This window comes from Manacus vitellinus, unplaced genomic scaffold, assembly GCF_001715985.3.
Source record: "Manacus vitellinus isolate BGI_N305 unplaced genomic scaffold, ASM171598v3 scaffold_12_pilon, whole genome shotgun sequence".
In the NCBI taxonomy this organism is placed as follows: Eukaryota; Metazoa; Chordata; class Aves; order Passeriformes; family Pipridae; genus Manacus; species Manacus vitellinus.
This window is the reverse complement of record NW_021938949.1, coordinates 11,046,190-11,072,437: the sequence shown is the minus strand read 5'-3', so window position 1 is coordinate 11,072,437 and position 26,248 is coordinate 11,046,190. Positions and strand designations below refer to the sequence as shown.

At 41.5% G+C, this 26,248-nt stretch overlaps 1 protein-coding gene across 1 annotated transcript; it reads left to right on the top strand.

The window, feature by feature from the left end:
• Positions 1-1,962: 1,962 nt before the first annotated feature.
• On the top strand, positions 1,963-26,110 carry TMC5 (transmembrane channel like 5). Its single transcript, XM_018067401.2, has 23 exons — positions 1,963-2,075; positions 10,512-10,673; positions 11,203-11,387; positions 11,766-11,870; positions 12,259-12,351; positions 13,076-13,175; positions 13,757-13,847; positions 14,150-14,398; positions 14,562-14,713; positions 15,232-15,376; positions 15,898-16,053; positions 16,571-16,737; positions 17,354-17,432; positions 17,803-17,900; positions 19,610-19,705; positions 20,310-20,385; positions 21,219-21,352; positions 22,476-22,649; positions 23,090-23,168; positions 23,498-23,590; positions 24,676-24,777; positions 25,080-25,125; positions 25,688-26,110. The coding sequence occupies exons 2-23, from the start codon at positions 10,600-10,602 to the stop codon at positions 25,804-25,806; spliced, it is 2,613 nt and encodes an 870-aa protein (XP_017922890.2). The 5' UTR covers positions 1,963-2,075; positions 10,512-10,599; the 3' UTR covers positions 25,807-26,110.
• The last annotated feature ends 138 nt before the right edge of the window (positions 26,111-26,248 follow it).

Below are 26,248 nucleotides of genomic sequence, written 5' to 3'. Positions count from 1 at the left end.
CCCGCACCCCGCCCGCCGGGCTCGCGGGTCGGAGGGTCGGTCTTGTTCCTCGTGCTTGTTTTTAAAACGCAGGGTGCGCGTATACAGGTGTGTCCAGGGCACACCAGCTGCTCACCCTCGTTACGATGAGGGAGGGCTCATGCACCCCAGCTGCGGGGCTCTGCGTGTTCTGGCTGCTGGGCATCTCTCGCCCACGCTTGGCTTAGAAATTGGCTTTGTTTCAATGTCTTTTGTTACTGTTAAACGCCCACGCTGCTGCTGGGTGCTGTAAAAACTTACAAACTCTGACACTTGGTCAGCTCTCATTAGGTCACGAGCCCGAGGTGTCAGCTCTTTCTGAGGGACTGGATCCAGTGCCACAGGCTGCGGTGGAAACAACACAGCTTCACCCTTGAATGTGAAAACTCGGTATGAACCGGAGCAAGCAAAGCAGATGCTGGATCTCTTTTTCCATCTGAGGGTGAGGGGTTTGTGTTAGCTTGTAGTAAACATCTCAGAGGGATTTATTTCTTGGAATAATTCTTGCCTTTTGTGTGAAAATAACAGCATGTGTGACCAAAAACAAATGAAACCTCTAGTAGCTTCAGCAGCATTAGGTGGTGCGCAAAAAACCCCCATAATTTCTAGCATTTCTTACTGTGTTCTACTGATAGCTAAACTGATAAACAGATTATTCTGAACATTCTTCATCCACTTTCTGCCATAATGTTTAAAATAAGTTATTATTAGGTTTCAGAATGCTGAATCAGACATAAACAAACATGTGTCTTCTGTTACATATGTGTCATCAGCTGAGATACATCATTTTCAAATTGCTTTATTAGCAATAAGAATCTATGTGGGTCATCTGTTTCCATAATAAAACAATAAAATGTTACTGATAAAAATGAAAGTTCTCAAAGTAATTTAGATGTACACATTTATGATCTGTGTTACTGGCAGAGGTGAAAGATATATCTTAAGGGGAATTGTTGTGAAATACAGAGACATGGAATTAAAGCACAGCAACTTCCTTATTGAACTGAATTACTTAAGAAAACAAGAAACCTACCCTGTAGGTGTTCTTGCCTTCGTACCACTAGGCTGGTCTTTGGCAATTGGACTTGATGATCTCAAAGGTTTCTTCCAGCCTTGATGACTCTGTGATTTTATATCTAATATTTCTTTTTTTGTCTATTTTTGATGAGAACAAGTTATAACTTGCCCTCATTCTTCATTAAGTCGCTCTGAAGGCCTGTTGCTTTTTTCCCTTCTCCTTTCCACAGATCTCCAGGGTGGTTTTTCCCAGATGGGTTTTTTCGTATAGCAAAGGCTGATGCTGTGAGAGAGTGTTTGTAACACACAGATCCTTCTGCAGGATGGGTGTGTTGGTAACAGAACCAGACACCTCAGTGAAGCCCGTTTGCACAGGTGATTTTTGGGTCCTTGGTTGAGCAACACATTTCCTGGAATTCATTTGAACAACTCCCAGCTGATCATTCTGAAAAACTCAGGGGATGGAAATTGAAACCCCTCAGTAGCAACCCCAAAAAATCATTTGGTGTTGATCAGCATTCATGAATATGAATGTGCATTATGTTACAGAGCCTAAGTACCCACTTCTACTGGTCCCTTGAAGCCACCCAAGCATCTTTCTGTGGCTGTGAACTCAGAGCAGGGCCAGCTCTGCCCTAAATAGGAATATTTATGGGGTAAGGCTTCCCTAGAGGTGTCATCTGGAGTGGCAGTTTGGCTTCTTATTTATGTTTCTTTTCTTACCAGTAAGAATACAAAGAATAAAGGTCAGTAGTACACTTGCTGCTTAATTAGACTCTTTCTGAAACTCCATGTTCTAGAAAAGTATTGGGTTAATGACCCCATGAGAACAAATTTAAATAAAGATTGGAGGAATTGAAACAAGATTGACTTCCCCGGGAATTTTGTGAGAACATTCTCTGATCTATTTCTTTTTTTTCCAGTTGAGAAAGCTTTTAAGACGCTTGGAAATGTTTCAATGAATTTAATGGATCACAGCAATCCCAGGTGGAAAAGCAGAATACAGGCATGCTAAAGAGAAGAGAATGGATGATTCTGTGGTAAGTTCCTCTTGTGTATTATTTGTCCAGTGTACCTTGTTCACAACAGCAGCAGCTCTCAGTCTGTGCTGGGCATGGAAGCCAATGCCATATACTGTTTCCCAGGATGCTGGGAAACCGTCTGTCACATTTAGTAACACCATTTCCAGGACACTTTTTTTTCATATGGTTCCTCTTCCTAATACCACAGCTCAAAAATGGCCCTAAATGTTAAGGAAAGCTCTGAGTGATTGTTTTAATTTTGGGGTGTTCTCACGTTCGACTGCCCTGGTGCTTTGGGCTGTGGCCTGTGCAGCAGGGAGGGAGCTCTGGATCAGTGCAGGAAATCTGCAGACAGGTCCTCTACAGTCATGCCAGGAATGTTGCTTTGGGCAAAATGTAATCTTAAAGTGGTATTAGAACACTTCACTGAAGTCTACAGAATGTGTCAGATACAGAATAAACACGTTTTTACACAATTCAGGAACTGGGAAGTCACTAGCCATTTGGTAAAAGTGATCATCAGCTGTTATACCAACACAGTTTCTGAACACAGAGCAAATTGATTTATTGCCAATTCCCCACTGGCTTTAATCCAAAAGGTTGACAGGAGTATTTTTCATTTGTTTTTTTTTTTTTTTTTTCTAATCTTGCTGGCCAGAGAAGTTACTTAGGAATAGTTGCTAGAAGTTTTAAGATATGTGGTTTCCTGGCAGGATAAAATATGCCAAAATGTCATAACAGGCTCTACCAACACAAAAGCAGCAGGGAGTCTATAATTTTGTAACGCGTTGGCAAAAAGAGAAAGGTAACAGGCAGGACACAAGTGTGGGACAGCAGAGTCAATCTTGTCCTTTACCCTTTTTCCCTCTCCATCTGTGCCCATCCCAGTGGTGGCTGTTTGGCCCCTCGTCCAGTTTGAGGATACTCCTCTTTCCAGAGGACAGCATTAGCCTTGGAGAGGGGCCCTGGACACAGCCTGGCTGTGACTATTGTGAGGTGGATGTGCCGGGGTATCCCCATTCCAGCTGCAGTGGAGTGAGGGAAGGTGATGCAGATATCCCTGTGAGCAGCTTTAGCACAAAAATTCCTGCAAGAGGCACCACCCCAGCACTTTGTTGACTTCTCTGTGTTGCACCCTGCCTGGTGCTCGACTGTAGCTTTGTCCAGTCCATGGTTTTTCCCTTCTCTGTGTGAAATGGGAAGAAGGAGGGAAAGGAGAAAGACAGGAAAAATCAGTATGTCTGTGTCACACTAAAGGAGAAGTTCCTTCTGACCCATCCAGACTACAGGAAGGGCTGGTATTAAATTTGCCATCCAGGAACTGCTGATTACTCTCTGTACTAGTGTGATCTAGTTTTTTCACCCTTGGAGGAGCCTTCCTGGAAGTAAAAATATGTGAGGTCAAGATCGTTCTTTATCTCTGCTCTACAAATGATTAATCCAGGGATAAAGGTAACACACCCTGGGTCTGAAGACCGTTTCTCTCCGTCCTTTTTTTGTGGTGTTATTGCGATCCTCAGCCCCAAAAAAGCATGTTTAAATTTATGGGGGAAGGAGACTGAATGCCTTGGAGCTCATATAGAAATATAGCAACGCGTCCCACGGCAGGTAACAGCGAGGAACTTGGCGTGGTTGTTTTTCTTGTCTCTCTGCGAGCTGTGCGAGCCGGACCTCAGCTCCCCCTTCCCGCTGGTGCAGTTCCGTGCACGGCCCGTTCAGGGGCGAAGCGAAGCGAAGCAAACGGCGCCACCGGGAGCTCCCCCGGCATCGGGGCCGGGGCGGGACCGGGGGCGCCGGAGGAGCCGCCGCGGGGCGGGAGCGTGCCGATCCCGGGGCACCTGGAGCGGCGCCGATCCCGGGCACCTGGCGCGGGCAGCCTCTCCGGAGGGCAGGTAAGAGCTGGGACGGGCGGCTCCGGGGCTCTGCCGTTCCTGGAGCGGCTGGGAAGGGCCGGGGGCGCTGGGTCCGGGCTGGGTCTGCTGCACAGCGCGGCTGCAGGGTGGTTTCTCCGTTCACTGAGGTGGAGGAGCCACTCGGGCCCCCGACAGGTGGCTGCGCTTAGCAGGTGGCCGCTGCTGACATAGAGTGATGGAACCGTAAGGACAGGATGGCGGGAGTGTCAGGGATGTACTCGGCTCCTGCTCTCTGAAAGGTGAGCAGCCGCGCGGCGCCGTGCCCAGACCCTGGTGTCAGCCCTCTCACCTTTATCGCCCCGTTAGTCACATACCCGCTTCCTCTGCCTTCGGCTGCAAGCGCTGGTCCCATGGGGGATTAGCAGCCACATGCTTCCCTAATGGGTTTAGCTACATCGCATTTTAATGAAGCTGCATTTTGTCTGAAAAAAAAAAAAAGGATTCAGATTATGTGAAATTATTTGTCCAACGATTTGAAAACTGCATATAAGGATTTTGAAGAATTAGGAGAAACCTGTGACAAAACTGTTTCTCTTTTCTGGTTCTCTCGAGTAATTTTCTGGTCCCTCAGTTTATTTGTCAAAATATTGTGAATGCCTTTTGTTTTCCCTCAAAGTTCTTTTAAATGCTGCCTGTGCAAATAGTAATGAGATGACAATATCCTTAGCAGGAAGTTAAGCCAGAAATTACAAACAGAACAATGCCCTTTTTTAGTCCAACATCACTGTGTATATTTTAAACCCTGTTTATTATATGAAATGATCATATGTATAGTCTTAATTTGCTTTTCCAATTGAACTTGTGAATGAGACTCCTGTAATTGATACTGCTCATTAAAATATAATTTGAAGATTGCATTTAAACTGGATGGGTATCCATTGCAAGTGCAATAAAAAGAGCTTTGTTTTAAGGCAAAACATCAGAACTGTTCTGGTAAGCAGTCTCTCATGCCTCTGATAGACCTGTTGTGGTGGACTGCCTTTGCACTGAAAGCAGAAAATTATTCCAACCAGGTACTCAAAAACTGCTTCCTTTTTTTTTTTTTTAATGTAAGCAGTTATTTCCTTCAAATACAAGTGGCTGGTAATGTTGGTTAATAGACTTAAAAAACTTGTTTTACAAAGCAAGATTTAGTCTTGCTAAATGCAAAGAATGTGACACTGCAGTTTGGAAATTTAGTCACAAGACTGAGTTGCACTGATATGAAATGATTCTTGCTTTAGTCCTTTTTTCCCTGTAATGGTCAGACTATGAACTAGGTAATGTCTTTCAAGTGGTAAAGAAATAATGCAGAGTTTTATTTCTTATTCTTGCTAATCTTGCCGCTCTCTGCCAGGTGTACTCTTCTTGCTCTTCAGTTCCCTATTTCCAATTTTAGTAGTTTATAATTTTCACAGTGAATTAAGTTTGCAACTTGTGGTCAGACTTAAGGGAATAAAAGCAACCATACAGCAAACAAAGAGAAAGTTGGTCTCAAAGAGGTCTCTGGGGAAAGGATTAGATCATGCTAAGCCACTGTCATATGTACTTCAGTCCATAAGAATTGTGATCCCATGGGACCTTTTGGGTGGAGAAGCAAGGATGTGTGTGGTAGATTAGGGAGAGTACTATGAATTTCACAGAATTAATGAAGTATCTGAACTTTCAGCCACTGCCTTTGAGCAAAAACCCTGAAGTGTGCACCACGCCTTTCCAACACTTTATTGGACACTATAATTTTTAACTGCATATTGTAACTTTTTTTTGAATGTTTCAGGGGTATGTTTATAAGAAAGGTGTCTAAACTCAGGTGAAGAAGTAGAATCCTGCTTGGGCCACTGCAAACATGAAGGAGCTGGCAGTCCTTCTCCAAAGGCCTTATTTGAGCAACCACAGGTGACAGGATTTACTTGCAAACAAAGTGAACAGGATGAAAACACTGTATTGGGGGGAAATTACAAGAAGAATGTTAGATGGAAAGAATAAGGCAAACAAGTGACTAGGTGCAAAAACAGTGGATAAAGAGCAAATAAGAAGCAGAGCTTATGATGCTGAAGCAGTAGCTGGAGGCACTGGGAGCAGCCAGGTGAGGGCAGAGACAGTTCCACAGTAGGATGTTCCCTGTGTCAGACAGACACTATCCTGCCTGCCTGGCTGCTCTCTGTGCCACACTCTAACCAAGAAGGGCTGGGGCTACAGGGAGGGTGGTATCTGAATTCTGGTAGGTAGCATTGCACTATAGTACATTAATTTGAGCTCAGGATCCAACGAGCTGTTGGGAGAGACATTCCCCTACAAGGGCAATGCTGTCACTCCCTTCCCGATTTGATTACGTGTTCTTTCCCTATGCACTGGTCAGCAAATGGGTTTTTAGTGCTACTAAGACTGCATGTCATCACTGGGAAGGGCTCTTGTAGCAGAGGCACAGTTTACATTTCTGAAATGGATTAAAGGTCTAAAACAGCAGAGTTGATGTTAATTCCTGTAACTGGCTGTGCTGCCATTAATAAAAACACAGTGGGAGGCCTGTGCAAGGTACAGGTTGAGTACTTTGGCAATAGGCACTAAAGGTGAGTGTCATTTCCGTGTATGATTCACGCTGGTTTCAATTAAATATATCTTTAATATATCAATTAAAGATGAGGTTTCCTCGAGTGTAGTGTTTGATTAGGGTCAATTCACAGGCCCTTTGCAACCTTCTGAGAGGCTTCTGTGGTTTGTTGCAGCAGTGTTGAAACTGTTGGGACTGAGATAGTGGAAGAGCAGTGGTTGGTACTGGAATGTAGTTGCTGATGTAGCATGTAAAACTCTGGCTTGTTTCTCAAACTCACTTTTGGCTTCCAGAAATCAGTATGTCCAGTTGTACCCTATAAAACTAAAATATTTTTACAGAAATAGAGCACATTCAGCCTTCTGAATCAGTTCTTCCATGAGTTCTATTTGCTTCATTCAACATTATTAAGTTATCTATGTTGTAGTTCTGGAATTTACTGTTTCTATTCCTCTTCAAGATGTGTGTAAGCAGGACTTGCTTTATGTAATCCTTTTTACTGAGGGATTACAGGTAAAGAACTTGGAGGTCTAAGTGGCTTTCCCGAAACTTGATGCCAGGACAAAGTGCTATTTTGGCAAGACATTCATGTTTATTTGATTACATTCTAAATGAGGATTAGTGTCCATAGCAGAGAATTACCTGTCCAGGGAGGGATGAAACTAACCTGGAGTATTTTATCAAGGCTGCTGGTCTGTGACGTGAAGGCAATTATTTTTCTGGGAAATGATCCAGAAACTTGAGTGTGCACTGCTTGGAGTTTCCTGTTCTGTATCATTACAGTGTGTGTTGAATGATTTAAGGGGAAAACACCCACTCTCCACCTAACCTCTAAACTTATTTACATATCAATGATTGTTAAACTCACTGATCTTAAACCCTTCTGTGCTCCGGAGGAGTAACATAAGATTTGTCTTGTTGCTTGCTGAAATCAAAAAATGTAACCCACAAGTGGACAACATGCTGCAAAGGGAAGATTTGTCAAGATCCTGCTTTCTGTCTTTCCCAAATGACTGCTGTTCTCCAGCTATTTTTTTTTTTCCATTTAGAAAATAACTTTTTAAAGGGAAAACTCAAGCTATATGTCATAGCTTTTCCTGGAGCTATAGTTTACTGCATCCCATCATAGGTCAGAAGGAAGAAAGAGATGGTTTAGTTTGAGCATTACCTGCTTTGGGCTCTTTCCAGTGAACTATGACAGATCAAACCCCAAACTAAACCTGCAGTGTAGGGATTAGATTGGATAAAAAGAGTTTCTCATGATCTTCGGACTTGGGATGGAGGAAGTGAGTGGCCTGATGTGTCACTTGTACACCCTTGGCATCCTACCTGTGCACCCTTGTTGTGCCAGCTGTGCACCCTGAGCATGTCTGTTCATACACACACCTTCCCCCCAGCCTACAGCACTTATATACCAGGTATCACAGCAATCTGTGAGTGACTACAGTCAAGAACCATTCCTGTTATCCATGTTCGTGTTCTTGCTCACTCCAAATGCCTCAAAGTTTGAGATCTAATGCTCGCAGGTAGCAAGGGAAAAAACTGTTTTTTTCAGGGATGAAATGCAAAGATTTCAATTTGCCTCTGGGTATGTGGAGAATTTATTTAAAGTCCTTAAAACTTTGTGGGTGGAGAAAAACCAAAGTGGTTTCAGGTGCTGGGTTCAGTGTCAGACTGTACACCTGGCATGTGGTGCGTTTAAGACTCCAACGAAATAAAGTGGATAATGATGAAATCAGCTGGAAGTCTGTCCTGGGCTTTTTTGTGTCTCTTAGCAAGCCTTTCTGGATAAGCCCAGAGGTCTTTCAAGTAAGAGAAAGAAGTGCTGGATGTATTTTTCAGTCAGGCTGATCTGTTTCTGGTTGGTTGATGCTATATCAAGTTGATGGGGATGGTCAGTGCTTTCTGCCAGCTTGCTTCTGGGTAATGCTGAGTCTACACATCCCATACACTTCCATCAAAATATCTGTTCTCCCTACTGCTTGAATGAAGACCAGGCAAGCTGATGAGCTGTTCAGATCAGTGCTCAGCTTTCCAACTGCCTTGCTGGCAGGCTTCCCAGCTTTCTGGATGTCTGAGTCCAAGAGAGTTGGGTTCCTGGGAAACAAGTTAAAAAACCAGAAAAATGTAATTTTGCACACTCTTCAAAGGGAATTGTCTCAGAGTTTTCTTCCCCTGAGAAAGTAATTTTTTTCCTCTTTAGCTTTTCATTGCAGTTTGAAATGTAAACCACTCTTATAGGGGATGTTTAGTTTTCCAGGCAAGGCTTTGCAGAAGTCCACGATTATCTTTTTTGAGAATCGTTTCCATGCATTAAAATGGAGCATAAGGACACAATGTACAAATGCCTGAAGAGTTTGTATAAAAGTTCAGATATATTCTAAGCAAGTTCTCAAAAGATCACCAAGAGCTAAGTGGTTCCTGTCAAAGAAAGGCTACCTCTCAGGAGATTTAAACTTCTCATGACTTTTATATCAGAGCCTTGGATTCCTTGGGTGTTCATTGGTTTTCTTTGGAGATGGGGAGAGGGGGCTCTGCTAATTACTTTTCTGCATTCCTGAGAATCTCACTCTGTCTCTGTAGGTGTGGAGTTGTTGCCTGAAAAAACAGAAGTTTCACCTAGGGGAGACTGTGTTTATGGTTTCTTGTTGGCAGTAACCACACCCCATTGTTTACAGAAGGCAGGGGTGATGCACCATGGATTCACAGTGCCCCATGTGCATTTTTACTGAGTGTGCTGAATCCATGGGTGTCACAGCATGATTCATCAGGCTGTAATCAAAGTGTAGTCAGTGTTCTGATTAAAATGCAGGACTTTGAATTCCATCCTTGCTGGTCAGTGTGCAGAACCTGGGCAGTGTTTTACAACTATGTCACACTGCAGGATTTTAGACTGTGTTCCAAGATCTTTAGGCGTGCAAATGACATAATAGTAATTTAAGAGCTTCTTTTGGCAGAAAAAGAAGATTTTGACAAGGCTTCAGGAACTAGACACTGTATAATTATCCAGTTTGAAGATACTTTTCATGTGATACTTCCTTTGCTGTAATAAAAATCACAAATAAAATCCACTGCAAATAGAGAAATTGGTAGAGACTGTACTGTGAAATGAGATTCTGCTCTGTTTTTCTAGGAATGGAGCCGAAATAAAAATAGCTTCTGATGGGTTCTGCCAGATGTGCCCTTTTTCGTTTATTTTTTCCTTCCCTGCTGTGGAATAGCTCTGCCACCTGATGAAACTTGGCATGGTGCCTTTAAGAACTAATGCTAAAAATTGCTTCCTTTTTTATTCTGAGTATCATTTTTGATTAGTTGCAAGAACTGCCTGTTTAATTTGGATTCTGTTTTTCTAATGTAACATTCCCTTCTCACTGGCTTATCTGGGCTTCCATTTGTTAAACTCTGACCAAGTCTGGTTTGTGTAAGACTAAAATGGAGCACTCTGTAAGAAATCCAAAACCAACCTATTTACAGGATCGAGACATTAAATCATTAGAAGAGCCCTCATTAAGAATGAGTCTAAATATTGTCTGCTCTATACATAGCAGTGGTCCAATGGGTCCCTTGTTCACAACTAAGGCTTAGAGATGCACTGCTAGTAAGTAGGAGGGCAGGCTTCTCCTCCTCTTTTGTTTTGGAAATGTAGTAAATTTTTTGGAGAAATTTGTGGGTTTGGCTTTCCCTATTTAAGAAGGAGAGAGAACTTATTTTTTCTTCCTATTGCTTTGACATGCTTCTAAAACCTGGCTGAATTTTCAGTGTTGGGGAAAACATCAGTGGCACTCCAGTTCCTTAGTTTTGTAGAGAGCTTATTATAGAGAAATATTCCCATTTTACTTGCAACTTCTGATGGACTCCAATTTCCTGATGGTAAATAGCATGAAGGTACAAGCACTTCTGATTTATTTTCTTTCATGTTATTTGTTAGTGGGATGGCAGAATCTTCTGAGTTGCTAAAATGGAGTTCCTTCCTTTTAATTTTTTATGTACGTGCATCTGTTTTTTAATCAGGTCTGTAATCAGTCTTCCCATTAACATATTAATGAAGCAGTAGAGACGAAAAAGGGGAAGATTTCATCCTCCAAACAAAGGACTTGTCATGTCTTATCATTACAATGAAGGCTTTGAAAATCCAGACTACTACTTCTCAGAGACATTGGAAATTGATAGAAGGTGAGTTTATTTAATTTTGCTGTGTGACTGTGCCATAAGAAATTAAATTACTCATATGCACGAGAAACTTTTCCCCCAGAGTTTTAATTTGTGGATTTATTTTAATCCTTCCTTTATGCTTTCATTCTCAGACACAATTTTTTAAAGCTGTTACCAGGAAGGCAGCATTCAAGGGAAATGGTGTTTTACTTTTTACATGTTGGATGAATTTCAGTAAAATGTATTTATGGCATAGTATCATAGATACTTTTTAGTTCCAGTAATTTTCACAATATACTGTAACCTGGGATATTCTTGTTTTCCAAGCAGTTATTCCTATTTAGGCAGAGTCTAAGCTAACTTCACGTGGAGAAAAGTATTAGCTTTTCTAATTCAGTTGATCACCAAATCAGAACTACAAAATACATCTCAGTATCAGAGTTTGGTTTATAAAGAACTCAAATTTGATGATAATAGGTAGCAAATTATTAAGGATATCTATTGAGTGTTTTTGTGACAGTCAGGGTTTTCTTTTTTATTGCTTACACAGGGGAAGTTCTCAAAACAATCCCTTCTCTCACCAAACCCCTGATGATCCTTCACTTCATGGTTCCTATGGAGAGCGCAGTGGAAGAGAGCAGAACAACCCTGTGGCCATACCAATGGGCTCCATGAGACCTGGCTCTGAATACAGAGAGGATTTACCAAGCAGGAGTCCAAATGGAAATTTCACAGGTATGTAATTTCTCATGTGACCAGCTTACAGAAACACTGGAACAAATAACAGCTTGCTCTGTCCCGAGGGAGTCCTGCAGCTCTGCAAAGCTCAACTCTTTGTGTATTTTTTGCCCTTTTTTAAAATATCCTTAAAGCAGTTCAGGTGTTATATTAACAGATCCATGGACTGTGTGTTGTATTAACGGATCAGTAAATACTGTCTTGTATTGTTAAGTTCTAGAATGGACATTGGAGTGAGATTTGGGAGTTTTGTTAAGGGAACAGGTTGTTGTGTTTGCAGTAGGGCTGTACTTGATCACCGGGCTGGTGTTCTGTGTCCATAAATAATCCACAGCAGTAAACAAGTTTCTGTGTAATTCTGATTTTCTTCAACAGACAATCTTTCCTTTGAGCCTGAACCAGACCTGCCATACACCCCAGCTTCTACCTTCCATCAGCTGGATTATCCCTATACCCACAGAATTTCCAGTGGATCGGAAGGTAAGGGTTGTGTTTAAATAATTGAATGAAGGAAGGTGGAGAGAGCAGCTGCATTTTGGTCCCAGGGAAATGGGAGTCTGGTACATGTAACATACTCAGCCTGACTGAGTGTGATTCTAAAACAATCCCCCTGAAGTCAGTTGAAAGATTTTTAAAGAAAGGCCCTGTTTCTAGGAAGAAAATCTTCAATAATGAATGTGCACATTTCTCTTTTCCCACATATATCTGCATGACCAGGAAAGAAGCGAGTGAGGGAGTATCTTGTTTGCATGTAGATAGTGAGTTTGAAGAGTGATCTTTTGACTTGTTTCTGTGGAAGTGAAATTTGAATTTCTTAAGTCAGTTTGTCAGGACTATCTGGGCTTACTAAAGAATGCATGTTGTTTAGATAGCTTTGTCCGGAGACGGAACAGAAGACCACCTGATGAGGCCTTTCTGACTTCCTCCAGCATGTTTGGAACAGATCCAGTGGGCAGTGAAGGTAGGAGTTCAGATAAGTGGTTCAGGATCTTGTACAAGGATGGAGTGATCGATACTGTTCTTAGTTTATTGCCAGAATTGCCTGCACAGTCTGTCTGTGGTTACGGGGACAACTTGGTTTGTGTTGACACCAGTGATTAATATTTTATGCTCTGCTAACAAGCTCGAATCCCATGACAAATGAAGCGTGGTGCAGTATGAATGTGAATTGTAGTTCTTTATCAGAATTTGTTTGAACAGCTAATTGATTGTTTTCAGCCACTGTGTTTAGAATTAGCATCAAATTTCAACTATGGGAAAACAGCCTTGTTGTCAAGTAATGCAGTTCTGTCTATTGCATAGGTAGTGCTAAATTTGGGGAGTAACATCAACTAAAATTATAGAATAAATAAAACAAAAATTTAGCTTTCAAGTCAATATGTAGCATCATGGAAGTGTAACTATCAAACAGTGATCAAGCAATGGGCCAGAATCTTGAAGTTTGTCAGTGTTTTATTTTCCTTGGTATTGCAGCTCTTTGTATGAACTTTATTGCAGTACTTACTTGCATCTGTATTAGAGTACTGGTGGAGCTGAAGATATTCTGGACAATATTTTTAAGTCTCAGGACTTGCCACACCTTGATAGCAGTGAAAATGGGGATGCTGTTATATTCGTTTCAGGTTGTGTATAAAAATTACTGTGTTAGTATCCCAAAATTTTGTTTTTTCATGGCTTTGATGCAGAGAAAGATTTAATTGGAAGCCTTGCAAATATGTCCACCAGTGAAAGGATTAAGGCAATCCAGAAGATGCCAGGGACCATGAAAAAAAAGAGAGAAATCAGGTAAAAATATGAGTTCATCCGTTTAGTTTTACAAACATTATACTTCTAGCAACATCTAGCTCTCAATTATGGGGATTTGCCATCTGCTCAGATTTGGTTTGTCACTTTATGACTAAGAATTTTTTAGTGCACTTTTAAAAAGTTAACATCTCACAAGAGAAATGATTTAAAGATGGAGATGAGAAGAATCTCTGTGGTAATATAATACAGAATATCAAGATCTTGAGATTTGGTTATGAATGGTGACTTCAGATTTCTTTTTGAAGGACACTTGGATGTTGGCCATTGAAAATGGAGAAGAGACTGCATAGTCTCAACCATCCTTTTGTCTCCTCACAAAATATAGTTAAATTTTGTTGCCAATGTTAGTTAGTGGAGGGGTTAAAACATGCTGTCATAGCATGGACAAGAGCCAGGGTATCAGCTGATATAAAAAGAACCAGCAAGAACATCTTCATGTTTTGTTAATTCTGTTCATGTGCACATGAGTGAAACTTCATTTGCAGCATCTTCTTTGGCTTCCTGTTTCAATTACAACTCACACTATAATGCTTGTCACCCCTTGCCCTGCTCTTCCACAGAAATAAAGTTCTTAAAGAAATAACAGAAAAGTCAAGGCACCGTGGCACTCACCTTTCCTGCTGTACACAGTGTCTGCAGGACACAGCAGTGGTAAGTGTCAGAAACTTCTGCCAGTCACAGCAGAGCAAAACACTTTAGCTCCAATGCTACCACTGTCTCCAGAGGAATCTGGGGTCTTGCTACTTACCAAAGAGCCAGCTAATTGCTGCAGTGGTCGTTAGTGCATTATGGGAGCACTTAGGAACCCCAGTTAAACATCTTACGGTGCGTGGAGTGGGGCAGATCTGTTCTTAGCTGTATGAATGAAACTGTAAAAAATGTGAGGCTTTATTATGTGAAATTGCATCCTGTTTGCTTGCTGAGATTCACCTCTCTCCTCTTTTGCACTTCAGTCATTTCGGCGGTTTGGAAACACCATTTCAGAACATTTTCACCTGCTGCGGGTGTGGCACAAGACTCTGAAGATCATTGGTGCTGAGTTTGGAACGAGTGTTCTTTCTTATTTTATTTTCTTGAAGTGGCTGCTAAATTTTAACATCTTCTCATTCCTCATAAATTTCAGCTTCATCGCAGTTCCTCAGTTTCTTGCAGCAGAACCAAATAACCTTTCATTCACGGGTCTGGAGCTGCTCACTGGGGCTGTAAGTGTTCAAATTTTATCTAAATTTAAGTTCTATCACGCTTGTGATTTCACAGTAGACAAGGGGACAGCTCCCACTTCTGTTAATTTGGCTTCAGATGATGATACTTTCCACCACATGGAAGTGGTAGCAAACATTCTGAATAATGTCCTTGTCTTTTCAGGGTTATTTTCAACAAACAGTACTCTACTATGGCTTTTACACCAATGCTACAATCAGTAAAATAAAGAACGGTCCATCTTACAACATGCAGCTGGCCTATATTTTCACTGTTGGAGTACATTTTGTCATCTGTTTTCTTATCCTGTCGTTCAGGTAAACTAACTGTGAATTCTTATTTCCCTTATATTAAGAGGAAAAAACACAAACAACAAAAACCCCCCACCTTGTCAGCAGTTAGCAGTAATAATTACCTGAGTGTGTTTCTGCAAGTCCTCATTTCCAGGTATAAAGTAGAAATTTCTGCTCAAAAGACAGTCTCCAGAAATCAAACCTTTATTAGAGAAATTAAAAATAACTGCAAAATAGTAAGGAACATGCAGAGAATCCCAGTTGAAACCAAAGTAACCCTTTGTAAGCTGTTGCTCCTAATATAGTCCCTTATTGATGATGGCCTTCCAGAGGTAAAGATCGTCAGCAACTACTGGGAGAAGGAAATATGAAAGTTTTTTTCTTACATTATTTTCCACATTGTCTTATGTGACACGCTCTGATACAGGTAGTAGCCTTGGGACAGGATGGGAAAACTGACAAATTTCCCTTATCTCCCCCTTTGCCCTGCAGACTCGATGTGTTTCCCATGATGCATCTCACAAATTCAATTTTCATTGCAGCATGGCAAACTCCTTCACCAGGAACTTTGTTAACCCTCAGGCATACTCTGTGAATGCCAGCAAACTGCTCTGCACTTGGGACTTCAATATAACTAATGAAAAAGCTGTGAAGCTGAAACAAAAGAATCTCAGCACACAAATAAAGGTACGAAACACAGGAGGTACAAAGCTAACCTGCATGAGTCATTCTGCCAGAGACTTATTTGTGTGTGCACTTACAAATCTCTGGCAGAGTGACACAAGCAGGCTAGTCCTGTACCTAAGAGACTTAAGTCTTCCTGACAGTTAAGTTTCATTTGGTTTAAGCTCCTGGAGTTGTCTTAGCTACTTGTTTCCCTTTTCTCTTTAAGCTGCATATAAATATTTGTATCCTTCTGAATGAATCTCTGTGGCTATTAAATATTTGCCAAACAGAACATTTCTGCCGGTTTTTTCCTTCCTGCAATTTAACCATTTTGTAGACAAAAGGAAGGCTGGTAATGTTATCTGTGAGACACAACTTTTAGGGTAGGAACACGAAGCTGTCCAGTAAATGTTCCTAGGATATCACTGTGCCCACCTAGATAAATAATCTTTTTCATTCAGTTTCTCAAGGAGTTACTTGAAACAAGTGTTGCCTTATGGTGTTGGCTAAGAAATTCTTTATTTGGAATTGTTTCCTTGCAGGAACACCTCACTGAAGTAAACAGAGAAGTTGTAAATTTTTCTGTGACACAGAGAATTGTTCGTATTGGTGTTCATCTTCTTTCCTGGTTTGCTTCTCTGGGAACAGCAGTAGCTGCTTGTGCTGGTGTTTACTTCCTCTCCATCAATAACCTCGAGGTAAGGACAGATTTTGCAGTTTTCCACATGTGTATCTTACACTCAGTGCTGTTCACTACAAAGAGAAGCAGAGCTGTTGTTCCTCTCAGTGCAGACACAAATTCTGCTGGACCTAAAACTCTGGTTTACAAAGGCCTTGCACCACTGGGGACTATGGCAAGAGGGTGGGACCTGAGGGGTCTGAGGAAATCTGCCCCCTCTCTCCAGCAGCTGCTTGCCTGGGCCCATGGTTAGCTTAGGGATAGTGCAGCTGGTGACCTGGAAAAAAGTAGCAAGACCTGCCTCTTCTTTCCTAGGAGCTGCATTTGAGCTGGGGCTCCCACCCTCGGTGCCACGTAGTGCGGGAGAAGGGGAGAAGGTCACTGTGCTGCAGGTCATGGGCCCATAAACATACAGGGAATATAAACATACAGGGAGGTGTGGCAGGTGTCTTCCCTGTGGACACACCCTGAGGCAGCATTTTGGTTAAGGCTCTAAGTTGGGGTTGTTTGATTGTGGTTTTTTCCCCCTCTCTAAGCTGTTTGTGAAAGGGCGTAACAATGACCTGGAGAGCCAAGCTGCCATGTTGGTGCTACCTCTGGTTGCAACTCTCCTCAACACATTCACCCCATTCTTCTACTCCTGGCTTGGACGCATGGAGAGGTTCCAGACTCCTGGACAGCAGATATATGTCACTATTGCCAGGTATTTGTTGCTACCACCTCTTAGTGCTTTTTGCCTGAAGTTGTCTGACTCTTTGATGCAAAGCTGTGCCCGGATGGTGTGGTGGGCAGTAGGGAGCTATGGAAGAGAATTCATCTTCTCCAAAGGCTTCTGTGCGCTCATCTCTTCATGATTTGTTTGTCTTCCATGAGCCTTCTGGAGTGTTACATCTCTGCATGAGGAATGGTTTCCCTCTCAGGTGCACTGTGACTCTGGGCTTAGTTTTGTTTGTAGCATCCCTAGATGGCCCCTGGACTGTTGGCCCCTTCCCAGGAAAGGAAAGGAAGTGGAGAGAGGACTGAGGTCGTTTCACTTAAAAACAGATGCCTGGAATTAACACTGCATAACCCCTGGTGTCCCTCAGACCTTCCTCCCCTGGGGAGCCCACACCCCCAGCCTGTTTAGCTTGTGCCAAGGTTGTCATGCCCAGCTCCCCTCCTGCCAGGACAATAGAACAATGGCACACCCGAGCTCCCAGGAGAGCTCCTGTTGGTCCTGGCAGGTTTTAAAATGTAACCAATGGTCATCCTGCCATCATTCCCTCCAGTGAGCTTATGGACCAGCTGTTGGTGCAGTTACTGTTACTTTTTCTTTATAGAAACATCATCCTGAAAATCTCTATTGTTGGAATACTGTGCTACTACTGGCTTAACATTGTGTCTGCCTCAGAGTCACAGGTAAAGTTTCAAAAATACAAATCTTTGACTTGCAGTGCCAGTTTAGGAACTACCTTGATATTTGCTTCAGCAAAGAGAAGTACACGTGGTGCCTTGGAAAGCTGAGTTTGCCACCCCAATATTTTTTATTAGCAAATTTGGAGAAATGAACTGTAGGAAAAAATGAATGACCCAGCTCAGTTCTCAGCTGGTTGGCAGTATTGTTCAGTGAGAACTCAACTATGATTAGTCAGGCTGTTAGCATACATTTGATCAAGATTTCAGATCTTTGATCAAGTTTCAGCATTTGGGAACAATTTTAGAATTGCATGATTTCTGACTTCTCAGTATGTTTGTTTTTTCTTTTTTTTTTTTCTTCTGCTTCCTGAAGTGCTGGGAAACTCTGGTTGGCCAGGATATCTATCGTCTTGTTCTGGTTGACTTCATATTTTGTTTGCTTGGCTCTTTCTTTGGAGAGTTTTTACGAAGGTGAGTACTGCACTTCTAATCTTGTTTTTATTCATTACCCAAAGACATGGTCTGTTTTTCTCCAGCATGAGAAAAGTCCAGCAGAAGCATGGCTGTGGCACCACTGAAGCTCCCTTGATTGTCTCTCTGTGTAGATGCCCTGTATATATTGCAGCTCCTCCTTAGCAGGAGGTCAGTGTGTGTGGCATTCTACTCTCCCAATGTGTCCTTTTTCCCTTTGGAGATGTAAACACTACATGGTACTCCCAGGGATCTCCTGAATGTGGAGTGACAAAGAACCAAGTGTCTCAAGCAGAAAACCATGTTTTTTCCACAGGCACACTGCTGCCTTTCCTTTTTTTGACTCTCTATAGTTTTTTCCCCTCTCAGTTATGTCACTACAGAGTGTCCATAAAATCTGATTTTAGTCAGTCTTCTTAGGGGTGTAATATGACTCAAGTGTAGAGGTCTGCAGCATGGTAAGTGAGAAATATTTTTGACTGAATGTGAATACAGCTCAGCATGTAAGGAAAAAGTCATTTACTTCTGACATCTGCTGTGTGAACCTTTCTACTGCCAAACATTACTTAGGGCTTAGGCAGTAGAGTGTTTAAGTGCTTGCCAGCTCTCCAGAGCATTCAGGTTCCTGATCCTATTTACGTAGGAGATCCATTGTTTGCTCTTTGCCCATGGTGTGAACAGGACTGGTTTACAAGGTAAGACTTTGTTTTGTATTAATTTAACAAAAAGTTAACAATGTTGAGAAGGCTTTGAAGACTTTTCCTCCACAGCTCTTGCCAATGTGCTTTAGTCTTCCCGTTCTTGTGTTCAGATAGGAAACCACCTCCCAGCAAAAGGTCACAGGAACAAAACTGCAGTGCCAGCTCTGACAAATGGCCTCCCCTAAGCTGGCCAAAAGCACCTGACTTAGAGCTGTGAAAGGTTAAAAGTACAATTGCTTGTATTTAATTGTATGTGTTCAGAGTAACCTGAAAACCCAGCCCTGAAACACTGTTGATCATGCAGTTGATAAAGTGGTACCAAGGTGTGTATTCAAGGCAAGATGGAATAATTACCAAAATTGTTATTGTTCTTGCTACAACAAGCAGAAACTGAACCTCCCCACCTCAGGAAAAATGAGGTGATAAAAAGGAATTATTGGTCCTCAGTAGGAATCTTCTTAGTACTTGCTTACCTGTGTTTGTCTCAGGTACTTGCAACCTCAGTGAGTTTGAAACAGGATATACTTCACATATATCTGAAGAATATCAGACTACAAGACACTTTTTTTTCTGATTGAGACTGGAAATTCTCAGGACTCAGGACCTGAAAAGCTGTTACAGTTTTGTACCGAGGCAACTTGACATTTCGGCTGCTTAAGCACAAACATACTTGTGCTTAAAGTAAATAAGAAATAGTTACGTTAGTAGAGATATTTACTGATACAGTAACAAACCCTTGTTTGTTGTCTTTTTAGTTGCATGAAAAATATCCTAGGTCTTATTTCAACCCTGCTGTGTGTTATGGGAATTCACTTTTGCCAAATTCTGTTTCACTTTTTCTGTGTTGTGTACTGAACGAGCTGTGGCTGCTTTGCATGACGTTAATGCAGCCCCTAAATAATTTGTCACTGATGCTTGTATTCAGGGGGTCTTCTGCAGAGATTTATACAGAGGGCTTTCTCACTTAGCAAATGCTATTGTGCTGTAGCTTTTGGTTTTCCCCCCCAGAATTGTTGGAACTACAGTCTGTGTGAGCCTGGGGCAGCCAGAATTTGATATCGGACGAAATGTTTTAGATTTGATCTATGCACAGACCTTGACCTGGTAAGTGTTACATTTACAGGCAAAACTTCATTTGTACTTAGGAATATCATGGAACATTCTTATTCTGACATTTCTGGGTGCTTCCCATCATGGGGGAAAAACAAGATAAGTTCTCGAGAGGTGACCTATTAAGTACCTTTGGGAAGGATTGCAACTTGCCAGTTTTATTTATAATTCTGTGGGTAATAACAATAACTTCAGTCAGTAGTTTATCCAGTGGCCACCTAGTCTGGAAGAAATCCGATAGGTTGCTACAGGAATATCCTGGAATTTTGTTTACTTCCCCACTGGAATGATGTTCCTGTTGAAATAGTTTCAGTATTAAACCCTGGAAAAGATGCCTTATTTCTAAGAATGAGTATGTTGCTCCAATTATAAGAGAGTTTTGCAAATCTGTGCATAGATATGTATGTTTGAAGTTGCATATTTTCCAAGGTGGACTTACTGTTACAGGATCAAGGTTAACATAGTCACATTTCCAAATAATCCAACACTATCTGTATGTGAAGTTACTGTGATATTTTTTTTTTGCCTTCAGTGCATGGAGAGTTGTGTGGTGAACAGTGAAGATGTAACTTTTTCCTCTATAAATCCCTTCTTGTAGGATCGGTATCCTGTTCTCACCTCTGCTGCCTGGTATCCAGATGATAGCATTTTTTATAGTATTTTGTGTGAAAAAGGTAACAAACTTTGTATGTATTCATAATAAACTTGCACTGTTTGAAATCTGGGCAGAATTTATTGTGTTAAGTGCTGCTTTTGATTGAGGCTGTGGGGTTTTGCATTTAGGGGAGCAGTTTGGTTGGTTGGGGTTTGGAGGGTGGGATTTGCTTTAAAGGAAGACTAGTTAGATGCATGCCCTTGAGTTACAAATCTGTGAAATCTGAGAGGGGAAAAAGGTGTTGGAAGGGTTATAGGAGGAGTTAAGAGCACAGTTGGAGAGGGGAGAAGATAAAGCAGTAAAATTAAAGGCTGAGGAATTAACAGTGGACAAGTGCATGTGTCAGTATAGACAGCCTGTGGCTGTGACTTTGCCCTCCCATTTTACTCCCCAGCAATGCCCCTCTGCCAAGGTATCTAAGTGTAAGCAGGGTGATTCAGCTAAAGATCATGGTGGAAATGTCTTCTTTTCAGAGTTGTCTCAGTATTATGACGAGGTGATAAGTTGTTTGTTGGATCATTAAGCAGTTTGTAGCATTGAATGTAGAAGAACAAAGCTGTAGGTAGAAAGATGGATTCAAACTCCTCTGAACCAAGGGTTTGCATATGCTGCAAAAGCAAATTCTACCCAACAGAGTCCTGAAGGACCCATCAGAACCTCATTTTGCCACTTGCTATTTAAAGACTATATTCTTGAAGTTTTCTAAAACTACAGAATGTCTATCAAATTAATATAAAAGAAATTCTTGGAAACTTTTGATAGATGCTGTTCCAGAAATTTCAGTGGGATTGACTTAAGCTGAGTTGAAGTGGCAGGTAACACCATCCCAAGAGTACCTTCATCTCTTTAAAGGTCAGTCTGATGAGGAATTGCCAACCCCCTCGCAAAGTCTGGAGAACTGCTCAAATGACAACATCCTTCATGTTCCTGCTGTTTTGCCCTTCCTTCCTTGGAGTCCTGTGTGTCATTGGAGTCACTGTCTGGAGGTATGGAAGATCACTGGTGCTCAAGCCTACTAAATTATGCTGTGTGACCTGATACCAGACAGAGGAACCTGCATTTCTCCACAGGAAAAGCTATATTAATTGCTGATGGAAGGTTTCAGATGTTCAGGAGATGTTCTGTATTCTGAAAACAAGAGATGCTTGGTGAGCTTGGGAGAATGTAGCTGTGCAGCTTGTCCCGTAAGAAAGTGGGATGAGAAACAAAGTTGCATTGAAGTTTTGGGTTCCTATTTAAATGTAGCATCAAACTCCTTCTCTTAAAAGTTTCTGCGACTGACTCTTAGTTCCTGGACTTATGTATGTTGTAGGTCATACTGGGTCTGCAGCAGAGAAACACCTGAAAAAACTCAATTGAGGTCAACTTCTGGATTATTTATGAACTTCAGAGGTTCTTTTTGCAGGCAGTGCTGACCTCTGTAATAATGCATCTCAGTGCTTCCAGTATTTTAAAGCTGCTTTGGTTTTGTGCATGTTGCTCTGACCACAGTAAGGAGGGGCAGCCTTTTCCTTGACTTGTCAGCAACATGATTTCAATACTTAGTAAGACAAGTGACTACACATGAAACTAGGTGGGATGAAATCTATCAGAGCAAACATTTCCAGATGGCAAGGGGGAATTTCAGACTGTCTGGAGTAGTTCAGCTTCAAAGCAAAGAACACTTTCTTATTTCAGTCTACCTGATAATGCTAATTCTTGCAATGGGCTGCCTTAGCTCAGCACATTCTGTTGATACTGAAAATCTGCAATGACTCATGGCCCTGAAGGCAAGGTGAAAGGATGGTTCCCTGTGGTGAAACCTGAAAAAAGTCCACTTTTTCAATTTGCTGCAGCTTGTGCTACAGTGGTTGACATGTTACATTGAGGTCAAGATTGTGTTTACAGGGCTTGGCACTGATCCACTGCAGCAACTGCATCATCTCAGGTGGGCATTTAGTGGCTGGAGAGGGACCCAAGTTAAAAATGAAACACAGATCATGGAAGTACTGAGAGACCAAAGAGAACAGAGCAAACTGATGAGCATCTTGATGTACAAAATCACAGTATTGACTAAGTTCACTGGTTAGTATGTGAAGTTTTTAAGTAGCTGTTTTTTCACACTTCCAGGTTAAAACCTTCAGAAGGATGTGGTCCTTTCAGAGGCTTGTCTTCTATGTATGCTGCAGTGTCTGAGTGGATACACACACTGGAACATTACACTGTCTCAGAATGGGTTGTGTGGATCTACCATAACTTAATTACAAGTGAACTTTTCTTCTTCATCCTCTCTAGCATTGTACTGTAAGTACCTGCTAATGAAAAGCACCAGAAAAGGGCCTGAAGTGGAAAAACCTGGCAATGACATAGCCCTTCTTCATAAAAAAAAAATAATTGCAAATTGCATTTTAAAGCATCAGAAATAGTTAATGTGTTGGAAAATCATGTATTTGAAGTACATATTGAAGTTGTAAAACCTATTCCTATTATGTGAGAATGCCAAAGCTCCTTACAAACCAGCTCCAAGCTTTGGGTCTTTGTCAAGAGAATGTTTTAAGCAATTTCATGTGTTTGCCATTCCTTGTGTAATTGTGTACATCTACTTTATATATATATGTGTGTGTGTGTGTGCAGAGATGTGTGTATGTATGTCTTTTAATGGATTAAAATAAACAGGATAATTTTCTGTTTAGACAATGACTAGAAGGAAATGCTCATTTATTGGACTTTTTTGTTTTGTTTAGAATTATTACTTATCTTTACTGGCAAATAATACAAGGAAGAAAGACCATGACCAAACTCTTACGTAAGCAAATTATTAATGTAAGTCTGACTTTCAGCTGTATCTTTTTTTTATAATTTGGCTTCTTTGTTGATTGTCTCATCCAGCTTTGTGGAGCTGTAACCTGTTTTGGCTATGACTGCAAGGGAGGGTGGGAGCCCTTCCTCATGGGACTTGCAGAGAAATTTAACTCACAACTAGAGTTGTTGCAAAAGAATTGTATCTTCAAATGTGCTGCAGCAGCTCCCTCTGTAGACCGATTATTTTAGGATAAAAGGAGTTATTCTCATCAGTGGTTACCTACAGGCCTTGAGCCTCTCAGGAATGATTAGTCCATTCCAGCTAATGATCTAGTATGTTTTGACCACAGGCAGCAAAAGACAAGATGTTTTTACTTGAAAAACTAAGGAGACTGCAAAGAGCAAACCAAAATCCATCTGCAGTGAGAGGACAAGGCCAGCAGGTCAGTCTGCCTGTTCAGGTGCTGCTGTTAAATTACGTGCTTGGTCTGATTCCACGGGGCTCCTCCAGCCCTGCAAATAGGCTGCCCTGTAAGGATGTGTCTGTATTTAAAATTTCATGCAAACTGATTGATTACTAGTTAACTCCAGACAGCAAAAGGATATTCTGAAAGTTCCCTAACTATTTGTTCCAGGCTGGAATTCAACCTGGGAAGGATATAGAAAAGTCCTTACCCTCACCAGCCACAATTTATGGCTATGAAACTGCAAGAAAACATTCTTAAAGTGTGCACTGATGATCACAAAGGGTTCAGCCACACTTGAACCTTGCCTAGGCTGGGAATGAGGCTGCCTTCCTCCCCTGACTCTGGATTTCCTCAGGGTTTTATAGTTTGTGTTTTTTTCAACTGAGGTAAAACTGAGTGCTTTGATATAACCCCATTTTAAATCCCATATGACATCGATAGACATCTGATTTAAACTTAATTTTATTTTTCAAGGCTGTCCTGCTCCCCGACCCACCAAATTAGTGTAAAAATGTACACATGTAGGTGCTGTCTAGTGTTTTAATTTGTGTTGAGTAAAAAGTCCTTGACCTACATACTAGCAGAGAAAAAGTTTTTGGTAGGTTCCCCTCCTTCCTCCCAAAAAATCAAATCCCCCTGTATGACTGGCCATCATTAAAGTCATAATATAAATAAAAATAAATGAATAAACATGGATAACAGTTGATATTGATCTATTGTTAAATATAAATACATGTGTGACAATATAAGTAAATATTGGCTGTAAAGAGGGGAGCTGAAATTGAAGAGGCATTTTCTGTGTGCTGGGGATTTTCAAACAACCAGTGGCCATGTCCAGTGTCACAAGTGGGACTCCTGAGAGGAGGGTTTGGTAGCCTATGAAGTGTGGATATTCTTGTAGTTGTTAAGATTAGATTTCAAAAGGAGATGCCAGAATAATCTCATTGTGGACCTAACAGAAAGGCAAACTCCCTAAAAGAAGGGTATGAGCACTGCTGACTATAAAGTCACAATTGGAAGCCAGAATACAGACTGGTAATGCCAAATACTCTGTCTTTCAGAGAAGCTCCTCTCCACACCACCCATCCAGGCAACCTGCCCAGCAAGTGCCAGGCTACCCAGCAGAGGCATTTGACAGAAACCAAAACACATCCTACACAGAGGTGAGATGGTCAAAAGAGGGAAACCTGCTAGATTTCCTTATATAGAATCTGGGTGTGATACAGACAATGGGTGTATGTGGAGCAAAGAGGCCATCCTGTGTGCATGGAAATAACCTTAAAGATTAATTGAAGCAGGTATAAAAGTGTAATCAGAATAGGTGTTGGAACACTCCTAATCACAAACCTGCTTAAGACCTGGAGAGTATGGCTTTGTTACAGGTAACTGGTATATTTTTAAATAGAAGATAACAGGTACATGAGGGAAATCATGACCTAAACCTGCTTGTGAATTTTGTTTTCAGCATCCCTATTCTGCTGAGATCTCAAGTGGCACTGACTTCCCACTAGGTAAGCAACAAAGATGAAACACAGAAAGCTCTCAGAAGTTCAGCTCAGTAGGAATGTTTGTCGTAGAGACACAGTGTGTAACAGCTGGATGTCAGGGACACAGCTTTTAGCATCTTGTATAGAGAGAAAACAAAAAGATTGGGTTTCTGGGGTGAACATTTTTTATAGGATGTGTTTATTGGTAGCTTGTTCTGGTGTTGATGGTGACCTCTGAAGACTGTATAGCAGAAAGTGGAATTTCCTTGGGCAAAGGAGCCATTTTGTATTATGGGAGCACTCACAGACAAGAGCATTAAATCACTTCAGAGACAGACTTCACATATTGGTGTGATCTCAGAAGAGGTTAATAATGATGTAGAGTCCCTAGGATATCATCATCATGTTCAGAATAAAAAAAGCTACAGGATCTTGCCTGGTAGTTTGAGCTATTCCCGGTTTACACGATCATGTCACTTCATTCCAAATACTTGGCAGATGAGACCCTTAAATAACACGGGGCTTTTTTAATGGGGGTGGTGGTTACACCATGTCAGCACAGTTAACATTGCCTCTGTGGTGACAGATGGGGAGCCAGCCCAGCCCAGCAGCAGTGGCATGTCCAAGGCTGTGGCACTCGCCCTGCGCGCCAGAGAAGCGGCTCAGTGGGACGACGACGATGATGAAGGATATTTTCAACCCTGAGCAGGCACAGTCAGTACCACTGATGGGTGTCCTGCAGAAAGCAACATTCTTTTGCACTAATGACTGAAAGAATCACTCAAACGTTTTTTTACCTCTAAATGGGACGAAAAATAGAACAAAATGCATCCCAACTGCAGTTTGTTATGACAGGGAATATCCTGCGTGATGGGTTTGTTTTGCAGCAGTGGTACTCTGGTGACAGTCACCTCGATGCAGTGAGACTCCCTGCACAGCTGGCCACTTGTTGTTGACTGAATATAAGGAAATTTGTGCCTAATTGTAAATAAAAGTTATGGTTTAAAAATATTTTTGTATCAGTTATATCATTTAAACTGCTTTTATCTGATCTAAACCAAACCTGAAGTATTGGTTAAATAAACGCAGAAGGAAATTAAAGTGCACTTGTTTTTAATGACTCAGAGATTGTAATGGCTGGGAAATA